Source organism: Podarcis liolepis, assembly GCF_965112155.1.
Source record: "Podarcis liolepis genome assembly, chromosome: 1".
Classification (NCBI taxonomy): Eukaryota; Metazoa; Chordata; class Lepidosauria; order Squamata; family Lacertidae; genus Podarcis; species Podarcis liolepis.
In genome coordinates this window covers 120,110,236-120,131,964 of record NC_139554.1, presented here as the reverse complement: position 1 = coordinate 120,131,964, position 21,729 = coordinate 120,110,236, and the positions used below count along the sequence as shown (strand labels likewise).

The 21,729-nt window shown below is 38.9% G+C and overlaps 1 protein-coding gene and 2 long non-coding RNA genes across 3 annotated transcripts in view; 2 read left to right on the top strand and 1 right to left on the bottom strand.

Annotated features, from left to right (window-relative positions):
- Positions 1 to 21,729, bottom strand: part of LOC310691077 — a 68,710-nt gene that overhangs the window by 19,194 nt on the left and 27,787 nt on the right. The window lies entirely within an intron of this gene.
- LOC310691357 lies at positions 1,069 to 9,006 on the top strand. Its single transcript, XR_014518478.1, has 2 exons — positions 1,069 to 1,137; positions 8,703 to 9,006. It is a non-coding gene; the product is annotated as an uncharacterized lncRNA (long non-coding RNA).
- On the top strand, positions 11,656 to 20,706 carry MSTN (myostatin). The gene is made up of 3 exons (XM_083470277.1): positions 11,656 to 12,243; positions 16,809 to 17,182; positions 17,968 to 20,706. Exons 1-3 carry the CDS (start codon positions 11,886 to 11,888, stop codon positions 18,346 to 18,348), a joined length of 1,113 nt encoding a protein of 370 aa, XP_083326403.1. The 5' UTR covers positions 11,656 to 11,885; the 3' UTR covers positions 18,349 to 20,706.

The window sequence follows — 21,729 nt, the reverse complement described above, 5'->3', positions numbered from 1 at the left end:
GGCCTCCCGCCACCACCGTGCGATTTCTGTTCTCATCCTGAAGCAAAGTTCTTAACCCGAGGTACTATTTCTGGGTTAGCGAAGTCTGTAAACTGAAGCGTATGTAACCCGAGGTACCACTGTATAGTGAAAAGGGGTTGGGGACATAGTGTTATAGGGGACATGATGATTCTGATCCTACCTGCAGGACTGTTTCCTAAATATGGAACTTGGAAAATTGCTATGGGTTCTATGGTATCCTCCAGGCATATTAACATCTACATGAAACTACTTGAGGAAGCTGACTAACACCAAATAAGACCATTGGTCCATTGGTGGCTGCTTTTGTAGGAGCTACCACTAAGACCTTTCCCAGGTAATCCTGCCACACATTTCAGATGTGAACTTGGAGAAGGGTCTTTAATGAAGATCTTAGTGTACCAGGGGTACACTGTGAAAACAAACAAACCTTTACTACTAGATAATGGGACCTTTGTTTATAAAACTCGACAATCCAAGATGGTGTTGGATTATTGCAGCTCCCAAACAAGTGCCTAGAAGAGTAGGCCGGTCCTTCAGAATAGAGAAACTGAGTATCTCTAGATACAATGACTAATAGAACTGGATCTAGTCACTTTCCTTTTCTTTCCATTCACATTTTTCTTTCAGCAGTCATCTGCTCAAAACAAACATTTGCATTTAGTGCACATAAGACACACATGCACGTATACAAATATGCACAAATATACATTCCAAATGACTATAGTGACTGGTGATTTTAAAAAGCTGTACCTTAAACAAGAGCTGTAGTAACTTTTCAAACAATTTTTGTTGCTGGTAACAGTTCTGACCTCTGACAACCTCTTGCCACCACTAACTGTCATCTCTTGACTAGTCAGGAAAGGTTTCCTAGGCAAGCATTGTTTATACAGCCATTGTGACACAATTGCTAGCTTCAGGGCATTTTAGGATGAGTTTCTGTGTTTAAGAGCTTACAGCCTTTCTCAATCTGTGGGTCCCCAGATGTTGTTGAACTACAACTCCCATCACCCCTAGCTAGCAAGGCCAGAGCTCAGGGATGGTGTAAGTTGTAGTCCAACAACATCCGGAGATGGAGACCCACAGGTTGAGAACCGCTGGAAGCAGAACCCATGAAAGGTAATATTAGCCCCTGAGGGATTTAATGTATCTATTTGTGAATTCAATTATAGCTTTCAGCTTCTGCATGTCTGTCATAGAGATGGAGTTATCAAAGCACAGAACATGTAGATGTGCAAAAACGTATTCCTTGCCAACTAGGCTGGGCAAGGCAAAGGCTCCCACATGGGTTCCATTGTGCCCAGGGAAGTTCTTGGTTCACCCCTAGCTGACAGAGGGGTAGAGAAAGGGAATCACTGCAATTTACAAGTATTTCGTCCTTCTTACTAGTTGCACCAGGCAGACTTTCCATATCTAAAGAGGATGGAGGGAACACACTTCATCTGGTTTGTGTACTTTTCATACATGTTCACTGGCAAGTCAGTTCCATTCCACTTCTGTGTAGATTTTAAAAGAAAAATTAAAAAGAAACCCAGAAGCTTTAGGAGTTTTTTTAAAAGTCCTTAGAAGGTGGAACACCTTTTTCTTTCTTTCTCCTTTTAAAGGTATTTTCAAACCGCTTGGAAGAGCTCATAAATGCAACATGCGGAGGTATTGTATTGGCCAGGGGTCTGCAACCTGCGGCTCGGGAGCCGCATGTGGCTCTTTTACACCTTTGCCGCGGCTCCGGAGCGGATACTAGCGAGGGGAGGAGGTGCATTGTGTGCCCCAAAACTCCCCACTGTGGCGGGCGCTGTACTGGCTGTGACGTCGCATGGGGGCGGTGCGTGCATTAGTCACGCACCGTCCCGACGTCACCTTCCCAGTTTTGCGGCTCCCAGGTTTTTTTCTTTGGAAAAAGGGTCCAAGTGGCTCTTTTTGTCTTAAAGGTTGCAGACCCCTGGTATTGGCCCAAATATAAGCCGCACCCACAAATAAGCCGAACCTTTAAAATTCAAGGGGGGGGGGGGAGAGAAAAAAAGACAATACCTGAATATAAGCTGCTCCCTTAAAATTGCACAGGCGCTCACACCCGTAAATGGCAAATGTAGAAGAAAATCCTATGGGTACCATTCCCCTGCACTCCCGGGCTGCTTCCTGGGGGGGGGGGGGAGCTGCACCACTTTGCTGGAGGCATAAGGTTACGCATATAAGCCACATTTTAACCTTGCACGGTCGAAATTTGGGGGGAAAGTGCAGCTTATCTTCGGGCCAATATGCTATGGGGGGAAAATGCCATTTGAAATGCCTCAGGAAGTGACTTGGCAATTGTGTAGAGAAAAAGGCTGTCTGCCCTCTTGCACCTATGAAACCCTCTGTGACTTTCCAAATAAAATAAATTGTATTCATTTTGACTTGGATTCCTCTTCAGGGATTCAAATCTTCTTTGGATATGGTGCTGTGTTCTTGGCCTCATTTTATCCATTTGGTTTACCACATGTTGCTGCCCAAGGATGTGGAGAAACTGCTTGCTATTGTTCAGCCATCCATATGTACTCAGATACTTTCCTCATGTTGAATCCTCTGAGAAAAGATGGTTCCCAGTCATCTGAAGGGTGTTGTGGTGAGGCCATTATTGAAGCCCTCACCTTGGGACAAAATTCATGGTCTTGTCATCTTTACTGGCCATGCTCAGAATTACATAACTGTGACTTCCAGTGTCCACTAAGAACATGTCAATTAAACATGCACCTTTTGCTTGCAAGCTGCACAAAAGTCTAGAAAGATGACATAACCATATCAAAACAATTTATTTCCATCTTAAAAATAAGAATCACCTTGTTTACAATCATACTGATTTGTTTAAAAGTTTCATTTTAGATGGGTTGGAAGGTGGAATGATGGACAGGGCTTTACAAAGTTGCCCTTTTGGGCACAATTATCTTTTCCTTTTTAGATATAAAATTATATTAAGTATAAAAATATAAACATAAATTTGTTTATTTAAATAATTCTGAGCCTAAGGAATAGGGTAAGCAACACATTTAATACACAAAATAGGGCTTGTGGTGTAGCAGATGATGTCACACAAGGACTTGGGAGACCAGGGTTCAAGTCTCACTCAGGGGGAAAATTAATAAATTAAATATTATTTTCCAATAAATTCTGCCAAGAGATGTCTCCTCAAATCCCTTGTGTCTTTGCATCCTCTCCAAGATATGAAGGGAGAAAATAAAGTAGCAAAATCTTTCAATTAGCAGCCAAAACCACTAACCAATTGTGCTGCAGGGAGTTTTATCCAATCCTCCCCCCAGAAAAAACCTAATTCATTGGTGGCAGGACAGAGGACAGGAAAAATAATGCCTAGCTGTGGCCACACAGATATTGTAGACTATGAGAGAGCAAGATCTTGAAAGCCTTCAGATAAAGACACATACAGTGGTACCTCGGGTTACATACGCTTCAGGTTACAGACTCTGCTAACCCAGAAATATTGCTTCAGGTTAAGAACTTTGCTTCAGGATGAGAACAGAAATCGTGCTTCGGTGGTGCGGCAGCAGCGGGAGGCCTCATTAGCTAAAGTGGTGCTTCAGGTTAAGAACAGTTTCAGGTTAAGTACGGACCTCTGGAACGAATTAAGTACTTAACCCAAGGTACCACTGTAAAGATATATTCCATTAAGAATTATATATGTGTAAGTACAAGCCAAGCAATATCAGTAATAATTAAATAAAATCATGAAAATGCAGACTTAAGTATAAAGGGTAACTGAATAAATAGGGAACATGTGGTTAAATTAATTATTGTTAATGCTACACATGATTGTGTTAAAACACTAAGTATGAGCTAAATTGTAAAAGGGTTAAGTGAGTGGTGGAAAGGACTATGTTCAATGATGTTATTTAAAATTGAGCATGCATTTTTACTGTATTTTATTTTTACAAAGTTTAAAATTTAGTGAGGGAAATCCAGAGATTTTCTAATTAATGCATATAGGAACCAAAAATTCCAGCAGAGGTCAGTATATATACATAGTACTACACAACTCAATGGTCTCCTTTTGATAATGTGCTTTATAGGAAATCTTCAGTATCAGAAGAAATGCAAGAAATGCACAGATTATAATACAGTGGTACCTCAGGTTAAATACGCTTCAGGTTACATACGCTTCAGGTTACAGACTCCGCTAACCCAGAAATAGTGCTTCAGGTTAAGAACTTTGCTTCAGGATGAGAACAGAAATTGTGCTCCGGCGGCGCAGCAGCAGCAGGAGGCCCCATTAGCTAAAGTGGTGCTTCAGGTTAAGAACAGTTTCAGGTTAAGAACGGACCTCCGGAACGAATTAAGTACTTAACCTGAGGTACCACTGTGCTGAAAAGCTCTACAGTTAAAGAAAACTTTCCCCCCCTTTTATCATTTTGGTGGAAAGGTGTATTTCAAAATCCAAAGGATTCATGATGCTATGTAAAGGGGTGGTTACTTTAAAAAAAGCCTCAGGCAATAAATCAACACTATAAGTGAATATTTTTTTCACCATTTTATTATAATGATGCTTAATAGTTGTACGGTAGAACCTTGGTTGCTGAACATAATCCATTCCAGAAGACAGTTCGACTTCCCAAACGTTCCACAACTGAGGCATAATTACCGGATGGCAAATTCCTTTTAAAAAATGGAGAAACGGGCCCTGGAAGCTGTTTGAAACAAGTTTTGGTAGCCTATGAAACCTAGAGATGACTTGGAACAAAAAAGAACTGCACTTTAGGAGCCTGGCTATTTCTTCAGGATGAAGATGATGAAGAAGAAGTTGACCCTTAAAAGGCTCCTTTTGGAGGAACCAGTTCTGTGTTCAGCTGTACAGGGTTAGTGGACTGAAGTAGTGGGGCATTACAATAAGGGGCAACCACTAGATTAAAGTTAGAGGAGATCTGATCATTACTGTGCTGAAAATCCATTGCAGCTGGAGTAGGCTGAAGGGTGGGGGGACACCATAAGTTGTTCTGGCTGCACTGAGAACTGTGTATCCATAGGCTGCTGACTAGTAACCCCTTAAACAGGGACCCAACCACCCTCCCCATCCACAGGAGATTAAAGGACCACTGATGCCTTACCAATGTATTGAGCCCTTCTGACATCAGTAGGAGCTCTACACCTCTGCTAGTGAGTGCTCTGGGTATATTGCTGCTGCTACTCCAACTGTTTAAACTTTTTTGTGGCCTTGCTGGTTGTTGCTTTATCCAGGACACCTATTGCCACTGAGGCAGGGTCCTCAGAAGCCATCTCTGTTGCATTTATGTGTCCAACTGGTATGCAGGTCTAACATACAGTACATGCCTAAGATGCAGTAAACTCAACGGTTGTAAAGGAGGACAGGCATAAAAATTGATGCAGTAAGGGACTGACTGTTCAGAACCCCGTCATACAGCTGATCAAAAGATCGGGATGGAGCACTACTGCTCCAGTGCTTCAGAATGTAGCATTAGATCCCTCTCCCTTGGAAAGCAACATTGGAAACTCAAGTGAAGAGGGGAAGGGGGGAGGGAAAACACAATGATCTTTTCTTGAGAGGCAGAGATCAGGAGAGTGTGCAGGAAGGCAACAAGATGGAGACTGGGGGAAAGCTAAAATGGCGACCAGAACAACAAGACAAACGACAACCACACAATCACTCTCCAAGGGAGAGGGGGGGAACTCTGGACTCACACACAGACACAAAATGAACAGGAACTGATTCTAGAAGAAAAAAATATCAAGAAACAAGCCTGAAGAAGAAATGCCCGAGAGAAAACACAGCAAAGATACAGGAATTGAAGATGGATATGTGATTGCCTTCGCAAAGGCAGAACAGGCTATGGGAGTCACCTGCATCCCAGTATGTTGTACCTGCCCTTGACTGCTTGGTGGGATCACAGAACCCAACATGACCTGATAGGCTTAATCCCACCATGGGAAATAGTGGGGGTTGCTATAATCCCCTCCTCCCATATTACCATGTTTGTGCACAGGTACAAGTGGACATTATCACGCAGCATGGCAGCCACATGTCCACTCACCACCACCATCATATTGGAGTTTCTGTTTAAACAAGCAATGTCTTCAAGCAGTCTTGGCTAGTTTTCTATTAAAGGGCAGGAGGCTGAACTAGATGACATTGGGGAACCCTTCCAGGTCCTATCTTCTATAATGATAGAAACAGAGAAACATGAGTCCCAGGAATAGGAAATTGCCTAAGGTTGCTAAAACTGTCATATGATTCCAAGTGGCCCAGTTGAAGTGGGTTATGTTCTGAAGGTAGATAGTTTACACAACTCTTTCAGCAAGTGCCAGTTGACACTGGGATATTAAAATACAACTATCATAGTAACAGCCATGCAAACTTGCTTCTTTTTATTAGTAACATTCACCTTGTTTTCTATTATTATTATTATTATTATTATTATTATTATTATTATTATTATTACCCTGCCCATCTGGCTGGGTTGCCCCAGCCACTCAGGGTGGCTTCCAACACATATAAAAACATAATAAAACGTCAAACATTTAAAACTTCCCTATAAGTAAAATGACATCATATAAAACCAGGAATGGCAGCACCAATCAAGCATGAATTGTCCCGATTGCATGATAGGGTATAATACACTATTGTAAAGTTGTCATATGGCACAGAAATGGGCAATTGCAGAAATGGGATTGAAGTTATTTCACTGATGCGGCATCTAAATGATATTTTTAGCCACCACCCACCAATTTACCGGTAATTCAGCAACAACTCACACTTTATACATGGCATTAACCTATTATAGTGGCACTGGAAAATTAGGCAACATAGCTTGACTGACTTGCTGCATGTGGTCTGTTTAGGACACTGTGGCAGTAACATTAGCACATATATCTTTACAACTAGGATGTAACTGTCATAATTTTTAAAAGTAAATGAATGATAAAGTGTTAAGTGTGGCCATGATGATTCCCATCCAAAGTTTTTTGCTGGCATCAGAAAGTTGGCTGAACATGGACCTTTTTCAGTGAAAATATTAGCTCGGATATTAACGTCAGCATACTCACATTTTTTCCAGCATTTTATTACAATGATGCTTAATATTTGTACATTTGTTTCCACTGTAAATCTTGTTTCTTTTTAAACATTGTGTAACACTTCCTCTAGTTTAAAACCTGGCACACAAAGACGACAAGGACCAAAATCTAATTTATAAATTGTTATGTTTAAATCACTTTGACTTTTACAAAGTTATATAAATCTGAAGGGCATTTTAAAGCATTTTAATCCTTCCACAATTCTCAATATACTATAAGCAATGAATGAGATATAAATGCATGTACGCATATTTCTATACTAAGAAGATAAATAAAAGATGGAGAGGATACTGTAGGGTTCTTATTGAGTCTCAATACTCCCAATACTCTTGGGAATATGGCATGAATAGAATTTGCTTGTGGAATGGCTACTGTGATCAACTAGAAGAGCAATGAATTTGTGCACAAAATGCTTTAGAATATAAGAATTGATGTGTTAGGTCAGGCCAACTGTCTTATTTAGCGCAGCAATCTTGTCTTCTCTTGGTGGCAAATAGTAGGTTACCTCTCCCTACCTGCAAATTGGCTGAGATTATGGGAGAAGAAAATGATGTTGAGGGGGAAACAAAGGGAAGAAAAGGGGGTTTAATGTAGCCTCCTAAAATTTGAAAATGGTAAGTTTCAGTTTGTGAGAGCATTCCACCCTTTCCCACATCCATTTTGCATCCTTTCATTCAAGCTAAAATTTGGTGCAACGTTGATCATAGTATTTGTGTTTGAATGTGAATATTTTTCTGTTGAGTGCACAATTTTACTGAGGGAGATTATAGGTGACACATGATGTAGCAGTGGTATGTGAGAAAGAGTTTTAGCAGACTACAAACACAGTAAGCAGTGTGATGCAGCAGCTACAAAGACTATGCGAAAAGATTCTAGACTGCGGCAACAGACTTATAGAAACCAGATCATGAAAAGTACAACTGTTGAAAGTGTGGGATATAACTTCTGAGAAAGGTTTGCATGGTGTTAAAGCAGACAGTGTATGGAACCTTCATTTTCCTAAACTCTTTCTGTGTCCTTTGATCTCTATGCAGACCCTTTCTTCAAAATCTTAACTGATACTCTTAAGCTTGCATGTTTTTGCTTCTGTTTCCCCTCCCACTTTTTTTTTTTTACTTTATTCAGAGACATCATTTTGAAATTCTCTCTGCTGAAAATAGACGCTTACCTCTTTCTCTGGGTGGGCAGCAGTTGCGGGCTCTCATGCTTGGTCCCCATCCCCAGGCAGTGAGAACAGAGTGCACATGGCTGGGTGGCCTTTGGGGGAATTTCCCCTGGCCGCCTGGCTTGAGTTGCCGCCAGATGCTGCACCCCAAATTAGCCAATGAGTCGCCTTTCGGGGGGTGGTGTGCCTTGCAGGCTGAGAGGGTATTGGCTGCATGCATGTCCTCGCAGCCAGTGAGGCACAAAAGCTGGCAGCACCATCCTGCCTCAGCGCAGTTTGCACTGACCCGGGTTTGGGGCAGCACTGTGACTCAGCCCACAACAAAGGAATAAACAAACCAAGGGACATAGCTCCTTTGAACTCCAACTTACTTAGTTAAAACTAGAGAATTATTTACCACCCAAGTATATATTTCCAATAATAAACCTCTTTCTTATTTTTCCAGCTCTCTCCTAACAAGGATTCACAAGCTGAAAGCGTCCAAGCTGTGCAGTAACTTTGCATATCAGTCAACAACCACTCTATTCTGCTTTGGTGAAGCATCAAGAGTACTATGTCCAGTCCTGGGCATTACAGTTTAAGAAGGATACTGACAAACTGGAACAACTCCAGGGGCAAGCAACAAGGATGGTGGAAAAACTGGAGACCAAGCCATATGAGAAAAGATTTCTTCTCAACCTTTTGGAAGCAAGGGCAATTACTGATTTGGGGAAGAACGGACTAGGTGGATAATCAAAAATTTATCACAATTTCACTCTACATAATTTCATCGATAAACATGTTATTGGTAAGAAAATGTATTTTATGCTTATAAAGTAGACATTATACAATGTATTTTATGCTTATAAAGTAAATAAGCCACTGGTTTCAGTGGGTCTGCTCTACATACGCATAGCCTGACACATAACACATATCACCCCATGTGAACAAATGGTGATATTTATATTAGTAATGGTTTTTATCCTACAAAATTTGAGAGTCAGATTAGAAAGGCATGGAAAACATGGGCCTTCTCAAAATCAATTATGTAAAGACTAAAGTGATAATCCTTGGTAGGAAACTGCTCTTTTCACAAATGATAATTAGGTAAAATTGATGCACAAGTCGATCTACTGTGGTCACTTCCCTCCATATTGAGGTCAAGGGATGAGGGATATGAAATAGATGGCTGCCTCTAAAAGTGGTGTAGGATTTGTAGTCTGCAATTTTGTTTCCACTAATGGACCAGGCCCAGTTCAAGGTATTAGTAACGGTGTACAAAGCTCATTACAACCTAGCAAAATACTTAAAGGCACACTACCTCTGATACTTTCAGATATCTGCAGGGTAAGTCCTGCTCATGGTGCTGTTGATGGGCACAGCACTGGCATGGGTCATGGCATTCTTGGTAATGGTTCACAAAGTCTGGAACACATTCCTGACTGACATCAGAATTTCTCCTGCATTGCTGACATTTAGTTGCCATATTTATTTCCCCAGACTTTTTAGTGCCTGATGCTGTTTTGAAGGTTGTTATTGATTTTCTGTAATTTTAAATATTTTCAATGGTATCAACTATATGCTGGGCTGTGATTATAATAAAATAAAATGTACATTTGGATGCAAGCATTCTTTAGTTCTTACAGACTCTGAATGTCATCTCAGAAATGTGATGTTCAGCGGTGAATTATGTTGTCCACCAATGTTTGAGCAGAGATGCACCTAACTGCCAATTGTTAGTTGGAAACCAAGGACAGGAGATGATCCGATCCTCATGTCTTTGTGGTTCATGACTCACTTAACTCACACCTATTTCTATCAAATTGTGCTACTCATGCTGCCCAACAGGTGCAACTGTATCTTTCACGACCTATTTGAGCTACATACAGCTTAAAGTTCTCTTTGTGGGAGATTCTGAGGTCCTTATCTTATTCTGCTGGGGCTTGGAACCTGTGAAAAAGTAGTAATGAATACCAGAGCCTCTTCCTGTACATGGATGAAGCAGGACCCTGGGCAGTTCCCAGCAATTCCTGCTAGTTGACTTTGGGATGATATTTCAGCAAAGGCTTAAATCAGGGACGGTGAATCTGTGGGCCTTCATTGGATTCCAACTCCCCTCACCCACAAGCGGCATGGCCAATGGTGAGAGATTTAATTTAAATTTGTCTATTGTTTATATCCCATGTTTCCTTACTAGGGAAAGCCCAAAGTGTTAAACAGAAAAATAAACACAAAATATTACAATAATCAATAACCATGCCCCCATGTAAAGATGTTTTATTTGAGGTTTTAGAAGGTCGCATGCCGGGAGGGGATGGGGGGAGGTGGGATTCAAGAGTAACAGTGAATTCTGAATAAACCAGAAGATATAAATTCAGTGGGTTAAATCCCAAGAAAACAAGCTGAAGTATTAATGAAATGATCCAGAGAAACAATGCTAGGAGCAGAATGATATCACAAAACCATTTCTCCTCAAATTACTGGGCCAATTTATCAAATTATTGGTGGAAATGGTGTTTCTTCCCAGCCCTAATTGCAGCTATTTGCACCTTGATCCTAAATCTGTTCACCTCAATCAAGGAAAGATGATGTGAATGTTGAAGCAGGATCCTGTGTATGATGATACTATTCAAACTTTCAAAAGTGTGTTCCACAGGGTAACTGCTTGGTTTCAGAGTTATGCCAGCATATGCATCTCTGTTTGGGTTGGGCAGAGATACTGAATCTAGTCCTCTACACTGCCACCCCTAAACAGGTGACTGGTGTGCTGTTAAAGGATACCACACAAGCCAGCTGTCCTGGATATATGCACAAGGAGATTCCTTCTCAACAGTACATGTCTTGTCTACTACTGCACTCAATGACCTGTGTAGAGTGGTCATTATGTATTTGTTCCCTGTAATGTATTTAGCATTAGGATGTAAATGAGATTCTATCTCCTTAATTACTTATACCACCTGAACTCAAACATAATCAAATTAATAAAACATGCATATGTAGGCTGGTTAAGATTTTGGTTTTAAATTCTTAGCTATTGTCTTTTCAGTGGTGTATTTCACATTTCATTTTTAAAAATCCATATTGTTAAATAAAATATTTAAGAACAATTTTAATTTATAATAGTGACAGTCTTTACACTTATTAAATGTTTTCTTTTTCAATTATTGGCTAGCCTTTTTAGATATGGGAAGGATACATAGACTGATTCATAATAAAAACAGCAGCTGATTCACATTTAAGAATGGTAATACTATCTTTTGATACTGCTGGCCATGCTCCTTGGAAATATTCTTACAGCCTGTGAGGAGATACTCTCTATGGAATAGTCAGAAAATCAGCTCACCCTTGGCAGTAACAAAATGCGGTCTAGCAACTTATGAGGGACATGGCTTTAACATCTGACAGTTAGATTCATTGTTGGTTTAGCAGCCAATCATTGGTTTTGACGACACAAGTCTAATGAAGGTTGGAATATAAAAAGCCCTCTTGGAATATACATGATTCACCAGAGTGGTGAGTTGTCTCAGATTGCATTTGCCTTCAGTGATTCACACAGTACGGAAAGATTAAAAAAGGAACCAAAGGAAGGAGAAAGGAAGGAAGGAAGGGAAAGCACTGCACTGAATGTGAGATCCTGCAGAAATAAAAAATGTATCTTTATATTTACCTTTTCATGTTAATCATACCTGGTCCAGTGGATCTTAATGAAAGTAACCAGGCAAATGAAAACATGGAAAAAGATGGACTGTGCAACGCATGTACATGGAGGCAAAGTACAAAATCTTCAAGAATAGAAGCTATAAAAATTCAGATCCTCAGTAAACTGCGTCTGGAGCAAGCACCTAATATTAGCCGGGATGCTATAAGGCAACTTTTACCTAAAGCTCCGCCACTGCAAGAACTGATTGATCAATATGATGTCCAGAGAGATGACAGCAGTGATGGCTCTTTGGAAGATGATGATTATCATGCTACAACTGAAACTATTATTACAATGCCTACAGAGTGTAAGTACGTTTATTCCTTTATAAGATAGCACTAGAGACCAACAATCTCCTCTTGATCTCATCTAACAAACTGCTTGTGGAAGCATGCAACTGAGAGAGAGAGAAAAGCATTTTTTTAATTGAATCATGTTCTACTGACAAGTAATTTTTCTTTTAATGGTATTTCCCCCTTTATATACAAACTAACAATTAACTTGTTTATTGCTGTTGGTATGTAAATAAGTTATTTAGTTAATCAACCTTATTATTTCAGTAATTTATTGTGCAAAAGTAAAAAAAGGCATATTAATGCATCAGTTTGCATTAACAAATCTTCTAGGGACACTTGTTTTTAGGAGTTCCAGAAAACAGGGAGTAAGGGGAACATCCATGTAACTGACAAAATAAAACATTAAGCTTCAATGTACTAATATATTTTTACATGTTTTCACATACAGATATATAAATTATAACTATGACAAATATTCTGTGTGAAAATTCCCCAAACTCCTACTTTTTGAATTTTGGTGTTTATTCACAATCATTCTTCTGATCTTTTGTTGCACTGGCACAATTTTTTAATTATAGCAGAGCTTTCGTTTCTTCTTCCTTACACTATCTCAGCCAATCATGTATCACATAGTGAATTTGATAGCATCATAGAATCAATTAGATTTGGCTACCTAATGTTGTCATGGGACACGGGTGGCGCTGTGGGTTAAACCACAGAGCCTAGGGCTTGCCAATCAGAAGGTCGGCGGTTCGAATCCCTGCGACGGGGTGAGCTCCCGTTGCTCGGTCCCTGCTCCTGCCAACCTAGCAGTTCAAAAGCACGTCAAAGTGCAAGTAGATAAATAGGTACCGCTCCAGCGGGAAGGTAAATGGCGTTTCCGTGCACTGCTCTGGTTTGCCAGAAGTTGCTTAGTCATGCCGGCCACATGACCTGGAAGCTGTACTCCGGCTCCCTCGGCCAATAAAGCTAGATGAGCATCGCAACCCCAGAGTCGGTCACGACTGAACCTAATGGTCAGGGGTCCCTGTACCTTTACCCTTTACCTAATGTTGTCAGTGAGGGCAAAAAATCCAGCCGGAACCCCAAACTCAGCTCTAGCTGCACCCCAAAGTAATTGATTGAATTAATGTACTGGAAGGAGCCCAGGTCAAACATTAAACACTTCCCACTATAGTACTGCCTTCAGATGTCTTCTAAAAGTTGTACAGATAAATCTCTTTGACATCTGATGGGAGTGCGTTCCACAGAGTGGGTGCCACTGCCGAGAAGGCCCTCTGCCTAGTTCCCTGTAATCTCACTTCTCGCAGTAAGGGAACCGCCAGAAGGCCCTCAGTGTCTGGGCTGAACAAGGGGGGTGGACATGCTCCTGCAGGTATACTGGGGATGAGGAGGTTTAGGGCTTTAAAAGGCAGCACCAACACTTTGAATTGTGCTTGGAAATGTACTGTGAACCAGTGAATTATATGAATTATATGGTGATATGGTCCCAACTGTCGCTCCCAGTCACCAATCTAGCTGCCGCATTCTGGATTAGTTTTAGTTTCCGAGTCACCAAGTCAATACTCATTCAAACATGCGTCCTGTTGAGGTAACATAGTACTGAGAGACAACGTTCCTTTTCTGCCAAGGTGTGTTCTGCGGCGAAAATGCTACCAGACAGCAAGGCTTGGTTGAGTTGTCAATACATCCAGAGCCACATACTCTCTCTCCAACAAACGTTTTCATGCCATTTTGCGTCCCCGTAAAACACTAAACATGATGGGTACTTTCTGAGTGGCTAAAATGTTCACAACACAGTCTCTGTGCTTAGCTCTAGCATACATTTGCTTTCTCCTAATCTAATTACTTTGTCCACAGTTGTTAATTAATACAATATATATATTAACCACATTATTAATCTAATGCATTCATTAATGTAGCACTTAATAAATGCCAATGGTGCTATATTTTAAATAATGAAATGTTCATGCACAGCTCTAGGAATTCTATTAGTTGTGTTAAGGAATGAAGATATTTACTGAATGAGCAGATTCTTAGTTATCTTCTTAGTGCTGAGCATCTGCCATGGCTCCTATCAAGTATCTTTTGCACAGCTTATATTATAGTATCTTATGTTCTTCATTAGCTGAAGTATTTGGCTATGGCAGCTGTTTTCGGAATAACACTTAAGGCGATGATAAAATAAAGTAAAAGGACAGCTTGAGCACACACGACTTAGATTTGCTACCAGCAACAGTGGCATAAAATATTCAAAAGGAGTGAAATGGTTATTTTAACATTTCTTTTGGAAATGTTTTAGAAATTCATATTTAAAGAAACATGATTTAATCATTTGTGCTGACTTATAAAAAACATTGTAGAAAATACTTTTATTCTATTTATTTCACTCTTCATTGATGGCATTTTAAAAATGCAAAAACTTTTTTTGGTAACTTAATATGAAAATGACTTAAGAGTACATGTCTACTCAGAAGTAAATCCCCTGTGATTATGATTGCAGCCTTAACATATTTTTACTTCAGGCACAGGATCTTGGGTCTGCAACCACATCCCAATTAGAAGCAGGCCCATGCACAGAAAAGAATGCTATTGTAAATCTGTCCTTTATATTGCTGTCTCTGGAAAAAGCCACTCATATAGGGGTTCTTTGTGGTACATGAGTGCTAGAATACATCAATATGTGATATTATTTTACACTAGATGTACGGAGAGTTAAAATGTATCTAACAGCTTATATAATCTCACTGTATGCTAAAATAAGATTTCCTACTATACTGCAATTCCTAGTCTCACAAAGTAAGTCAGATATGGCAAATTAAAAATCAGTAAATTAAAATAGTTATTAACCATACATTTTGTTGCAATGCAAATGAAAGCAACTTGGTTTCTGCTATACCTACTCTTTTATAGCTTATTCACAACTCTACTATACAGTGGTACCTCTGGTTACGTACTTAATTCATTCCGGAGGTCCGTTCTTAACCTAAAACTGTTCTTAACCTGAAGCACCACTTTAGCTAATGGAGCCTCCTGCTGCTTCTGTGCTGCCGCCGCACGATTTGTGTTCTCATCCGGAAGCAAAGTTCTTAACCTGAGGTACTATTTCTGAGTTAGCGGAGTCTGTAACCTGAAGCGTATGTAACCCGGGGTACCACTGTATGTAATTAAAATAGAAATAACACTAACATAACTTGAATGAATGTTTGCCATTCATTGTGTTTTAAGTGGAAGCTATATGTCATAGCCACTTTCAGGCTGAGTACACTGTACAATGTGTTCAGTACCCTTGGTAATTTTGACTAGGGGGTGGGGGGGAGAGAGAGAGTCTTTATTTCAGAGAGTGATTTGTACAGCTGGACAGTTAGTATAACTACACAGACTCTCCAAGATTCTCAGGGTATATTCCCTTATGATTTGTTTTCTTTTTAATAATCAGTATAATTTTAAAAGTTCAGCCTGTCCTTTTCAGCAGAAATCAGCGTAATCACATAGTATAAACATTACATCATATTCATCATATCCACTTAGCAGTCCATGGAATTCAATGGTATTTACTCCCAGGTAAATGGTACAAGATCAAAACATAAAACACAACACAGAAAAAGCAAATAGTGAAATTATATATACACATGAATCATTTTCACCTAAGTCCTCAAATGAACAAGCAATTCCTTAAGATTTCAGCGGCTTTCCTCCAAGAAAGGTCTTTTGAGTACTGGAAATTAAAAATAAAATAAAATCCAAGCTTTTTTGTTTCATTTAGTTTCTTTCTTAATCTATGTTCAGTATTTCCCCCCTTTTCTTTTCTTCCTACGATCTGCTTTCATATGGCCACTTATTTTGTGATTATGTTTCTCTTTTTTATTGCAAGCTAATGGAATCATTGTGTTTTATTGGTAGATCCAGATTTAGTTAGCTGCATGTAGGTATCATTCAAATCAATATGAAAACCTAGTTATGACTTAGATCCCACTGAAATCAACAGAATCTAGGTGCAACTAATTTAGTCTGGACTCTGGACCCAACCCTATGGAAACTGTGAGGTGCTTTAGAGACTCCAGAAGGTGGTGGAATTCAAATTAAACAAATACAAATAAATACTGGATCCAAGGCCACAATCTATTGACAAGGGAGAATTTTAAATGTAAAAAGTGACTGGACCTACTCCAAAATACCACTGGAACAGCAGACATTATACATGGAACTATACAAACTGTGAATGGGGATCTCTATGCGATAAGGGCATGGATTTATTATGTGCTCCTTATTACTGGATATGCACTCACTCAAATTGGCCATAAATGTTTGCTGTACATCAAGAGGTTGTGGGAGGGGGATAGCAAAATATTGATGGAAGTATTGGATATTGATTAAAATGGGGCAAAGTGTGAAGCACTTGTGGTGGTTAAAAAAATAAAAGTGGTATACATCTTAGGTGGTCACGAGATCTGAGCAACTGTTTCCACTGCAAATTGTAAGTCACTGCTAAGAAATTGTCTGAAGATATTATAAAATGTTTACATGTTTTCTGATGTTTGCAAACAAGTAATATTTTCTATCCATTTGTTTATAGCTGATTTCCCTATGCCAGTGGAAGGAAAACCCAAATGTTGCTTCTTTAAGTTTAGCTCCAAAATACAGTATAATAAAGTAGTGAAGGCTCAGTTGTGGATATACTTAAGACCAGTCCAGAGGCCTACAACAGTATTTGTACAGATCTTGAGACTCATCAGACCCATGAAAGATGGTACAACCTCTACTGCAATTCGATCTTTGAAACTTGACATGAACCCAGGCACTGGTATTTGGCAGAGCATTGATGTGAAGACTGTGTTGCAAAATTGGCTCAAACAACCTGAATCTAACTTGGGTATTGAAATCAAAGCTTTGGATGAAAAAGGAAGAGATCTTGCAGTAACTTATCCAGGACCAGGGGAAGATGGTTTGGTAAGTTTCACTTGGAAATTTTGCAGGAACTTAATTGTAATTCATTGCTTAAAAGGATGTTTCAGACAAATGAAAGAGGAATTTACAAAAGCTGTGATTATTAATGCAGTGTGAAAGCTCCAGCAAATTAATGATACCAGGAGCTGGAAAATGTCCTCCGTGCTCCAGCAGAACAATTAAACCAGAATTGTATATAAACTTCATGTAGTTGTTTGCCTGTAACTGGAATTATTAACACTTATTTTTCAGTTCCTCAAGCTGAGTGCTATATGGAAGGTGGTTATATAGGGCATTTTTAATAGCTAAAAATTAATAACACCAACAATTTGGGTGTTTGATGTCTTAATGCTTTCTAACAGGACAATGAAAAAGTTTATGACTAGGAGCCAAAGAGTTCCTCTTTGTATGTGTCCAAGAGCTTGAGGATTTACAGTGACATTTTAAAATTTTATCCTTTGGGCAGTATACTGTATAACAAATTGTTTTCAAAACCACCCTAGTTTTTTTTAAAAATGGATTGCCATGTAACACTGTAGCTGCTGCAATTCTTCTAGGCTTTATTTTATTTTTACCACTCTTCTCCTTACACATAAAAGCCCCTCCCAAGCAAAAAGTAGACAAGGTGTTGTTGTTTTTTGTAACAAGGCTGGTTACATCATCATCATCATCATCATCATCATCATCATTATTACAGCTCTCGAATGCTATATGCTTAGAAAAATATATTTTGTGTGTCAAACGTCAATCACTTTACCAAAATACTATTCCTTTTTCTTTATTCATAGAACCCATTTTTAGAGGTCAGGATTACAGATACACCAAAAAGATCACGCAGAGATTTTGGTCTGGACTGTGATGAACACTCAACAGAATCTCGATGTTGCCGTTACCCGCTGACTGTGGATTTTGAAGCTTTTGGATGGGACTGGATAATTGCACCCAAAAGATACAAAGCAAATTACTGCTCTGGAGAATGTGAATTTGTATTTTTACAAAAGTATCCACACACTCATCTTGTACACCAAGCAAATCCAAGAGGTTCAGCAGGCCCATGCTGCACACCTACTAAGATGTCCCCAATAAATATGCTGTATTTCAATGGAAAAGAACAGATAATATATGGAAAGATACCAGCTATGGTGGTAGATCGTTGTGGGTGCTCATGAGTTCTTCATTAGGTTTGCCACTTCATAAAATGTGGAATCTATGAAAAGTATTTCCCTTGAGCATTTTTTGAAACTGTGAATTTTTGTACAATAGGCCTACCTCTGATAGGCTATACTCTAGGCTATTGTAAAGATTTCGTACCAGACAAGCTACAGTATGTGAATTGAAAGACATTTTTATGCAAGGGCTGGTTAAAAACCAGTGAAAAAGATAAGCTACAATCAAACTCACAGGATTTCACAATGAATTTCTTATTCTGGGAAGGTATTTTTTCATTTATGCAAACAACATAATCATATACAAGTTTCAGCAGATAGAAGTAGAAAAAGGCAACCTCCTTGTATTCCAGAGAATGAAAAGGAGCAGGCTATTAAATATAGTCTGAACAGTTGAATTCACTGTTGTACTTGCATTAGAGGATATATTTGTGACGTATAGAGTGAACAGAGTACCAGTGAATTTTTCTCAAACACTTGAATTGAGTTTAGAGTATAAAAACTGATAAGATGAAATTCCACAAAACAGATAAGTTCATAAATTAGGGTAGGTACATTTTGTTTCCATTCCTTTTATAATTAGTATGTACATTACTTTCTGCCAATGGTGCTATCATAGTAGACTTACAATCCAGTCCCAAGATTTGCTGCAGGAAGCAATAAGTATTTTGGATGGGATGTACCAAAAGCTAGATTACAATATTGTCACAAAACTGGATATTGTATTGGAATTGCAGACACCAGGAGAACTGAGGTTCTGACAGCTTTAAGTGCACACACGACAATGAATCTCCCTCTCCTAAACTACAGTTTGTCATTCACAAGAATTTTTTTAAATTACTTTAGCAGACAGCTGTATTACAAATGATAAATGGCAAGAAATTGTTCTTTATTGTACAATTGTTATAACCCATATTGCAACATTACAGTTTGCACTATGATAAACCAATTGAGAGAATTCATAAGTACAGTACTGTAAAAATAAAACATGAATATTTGTGTAATATAATATATATATTATATATACACACAACATTATAATGTAAATAAATGTGGGGTTTTTTAAGTTACTATGACTATACCATATATATGATGCAACAAATTTGGAATAACTCAGATTAAAATTACACTTCCGTCAATGATATAAATAAGTTATTTTATTATTTTGCAACAAATATACTCAGATTCAGTATTTATTCTAATGCTCTTGAGAACACTGTTATATAAATGAAATCACCCTAATCAATGATTGCTCTACCCACTTGTTGTATACTTGTTGCTTATATGGGTTCTGTTTTTTCTTTCTTTTAAAATTTATGAGTGAGCCTACATGTAAGAGTTTCATATGCACATGACTTAGTGCAGGGTTTGCCAACCTGGTGCCCTCCAGATATTTGTTGGTCTCCAACTCCCATTATCCCTGATCATTGGCCATACCAGTCAGGTCTGATGGGAGTCCAACAACATCAAGTAGCTTCACCTGAATTAGTGGATCAGAGCGATAGCAGACATAAGGTTGTAAACAATGGTATCCATATTAAACACAAATGCCCTGAAATTAATCAACATGACTAACTTATGTCCAGTAAATTCAATGGGCCTAATCTGAGTAGAATTTAGTCTGCTGCAACAAACTATTATTGCCAGATCAACTATGTTAGACGTATGTCAGGAGATATTGTGGGCTGGATCAAAAGATTACCTTTCAGGGATGGAAGGGAAGGGCTGTTTACTTTGTGTTTAAGCACTGCATGAGAAAAGAGAAACTAAGTCCCAAATGTTCCTTCACTTGCACAACAGCATGAACAGCCTCTCATGTAAAAAGTATGAGAATGGGTAAAAAAATTACCTGTTAATAGCATTGTGTGAACTGTGGCATAAGCTTCTGTACAAACTTTTGCAGAACAGCACTAGTGGCTGTTTTCCTTCACTCAACATTCTTTGCATTCAACATATCAATGATTCAGTTAAATTCTTAGCAATATATAAACACACTGTTGACAGCACAAACCCATATATTTTCACTAACTGTATTTTTCTTATGAGCTAGAATCTTGCAAAGTATTTTATTACCTTCATTTTATAAGTATGTAATAAACTTTAATTTTCATGTATTACTGTATATTTTGCTCAGCATAATCAGTAATTTTTAATCAAAACAAAGTTTAGAAATCTATTTCCTATTAAGAAACTTTATTTTCAAATGTGAAAAACAATTGAAAATACAAACATTGTTCAATAACCACTATAATTTCTGTTAAAATATTTTCACTTTTGTATAATATCAAAACTCTATTTGTTGTATACTGGATTTCAACTTATCATTTTGTGTGAAATTACAGCAGAATATCAGTCTCTGGGTTTTCTTCTTTCCCCCCAGCTGTGAAATAGCTAAAATGCCAATTTTCTATTTCTTTTTATTTCAGTGGGATTTAAACAGTTTTGTGGGTTGCACAAAGAGGCCACAGTTCAGTGCAGTTAAGATCCACTATCAGAATCCATGAAATATAATGCATACATGCAAAGCACTTCCCCTTGTACACAGTGAGCCTAATTATTTTCTCTACTCGCAACAGCAACTCCTCAAGCATAACAGAATGTCACTATGGAAGGTCCCCTGACCTTGTGCATAGCTATCTACATGGGAGGGGCTAAATTAGGAATGGCATGACTGAGAAGTCCTTGCGCACGTATGGAAGATCACACATGGCAGTCACAGAAATCAGTGAGACTTAGGTATGTCTAGCCCTGTAGTGTACTGAAGCCAGAATGTGTATGCAATATTGGAGAATATTAGGTATATTACAATACAATGTTAGGTGAGACATGTGGAGCATTGAAAACACACATTTTCCCATACGCATATAAAACAGGTTTGGGTGACCTGCTCTTTACACCATGGGTAGTTAACCTGTGGCCCTCTAGATATTGTTGGGCTACAACTCATGTCAGTCCTGCCAACTTAACTGATGTCGCAGGTAATGGCAGTTGTACTTCCCCAAAATCTGGAGGGCATTAAATACTCTTGCAGTACATAAAATGGAGTACACGGAACAAAACCAACCCCTCACCTGGCCTTGCTTTGCTGTGCTCCCTACCTGGTTCGCTTCTAGTACCGAGGCCAAGCTAAGAAAGATTTGCTTAAAAGCTACAAAATACAGCAAGATAACACATGAGAGTGTTTTAATATCACTTCCCCCACATGCTCCATTTTGTGTAAAGTGTCAAGCCCACACCCCTGTGAGAAGGGACCATGTTTAACAATCGTGTGACTCTCGTGTTTAACAGTCGTGTGTGCCTTAGGCATTGTTTTGGTCTAGCCCCCTTTTATAGACATTCTTAAGGAATAGGCCCTTAAAGCTAAACATAGAAAGAATGCGTAGG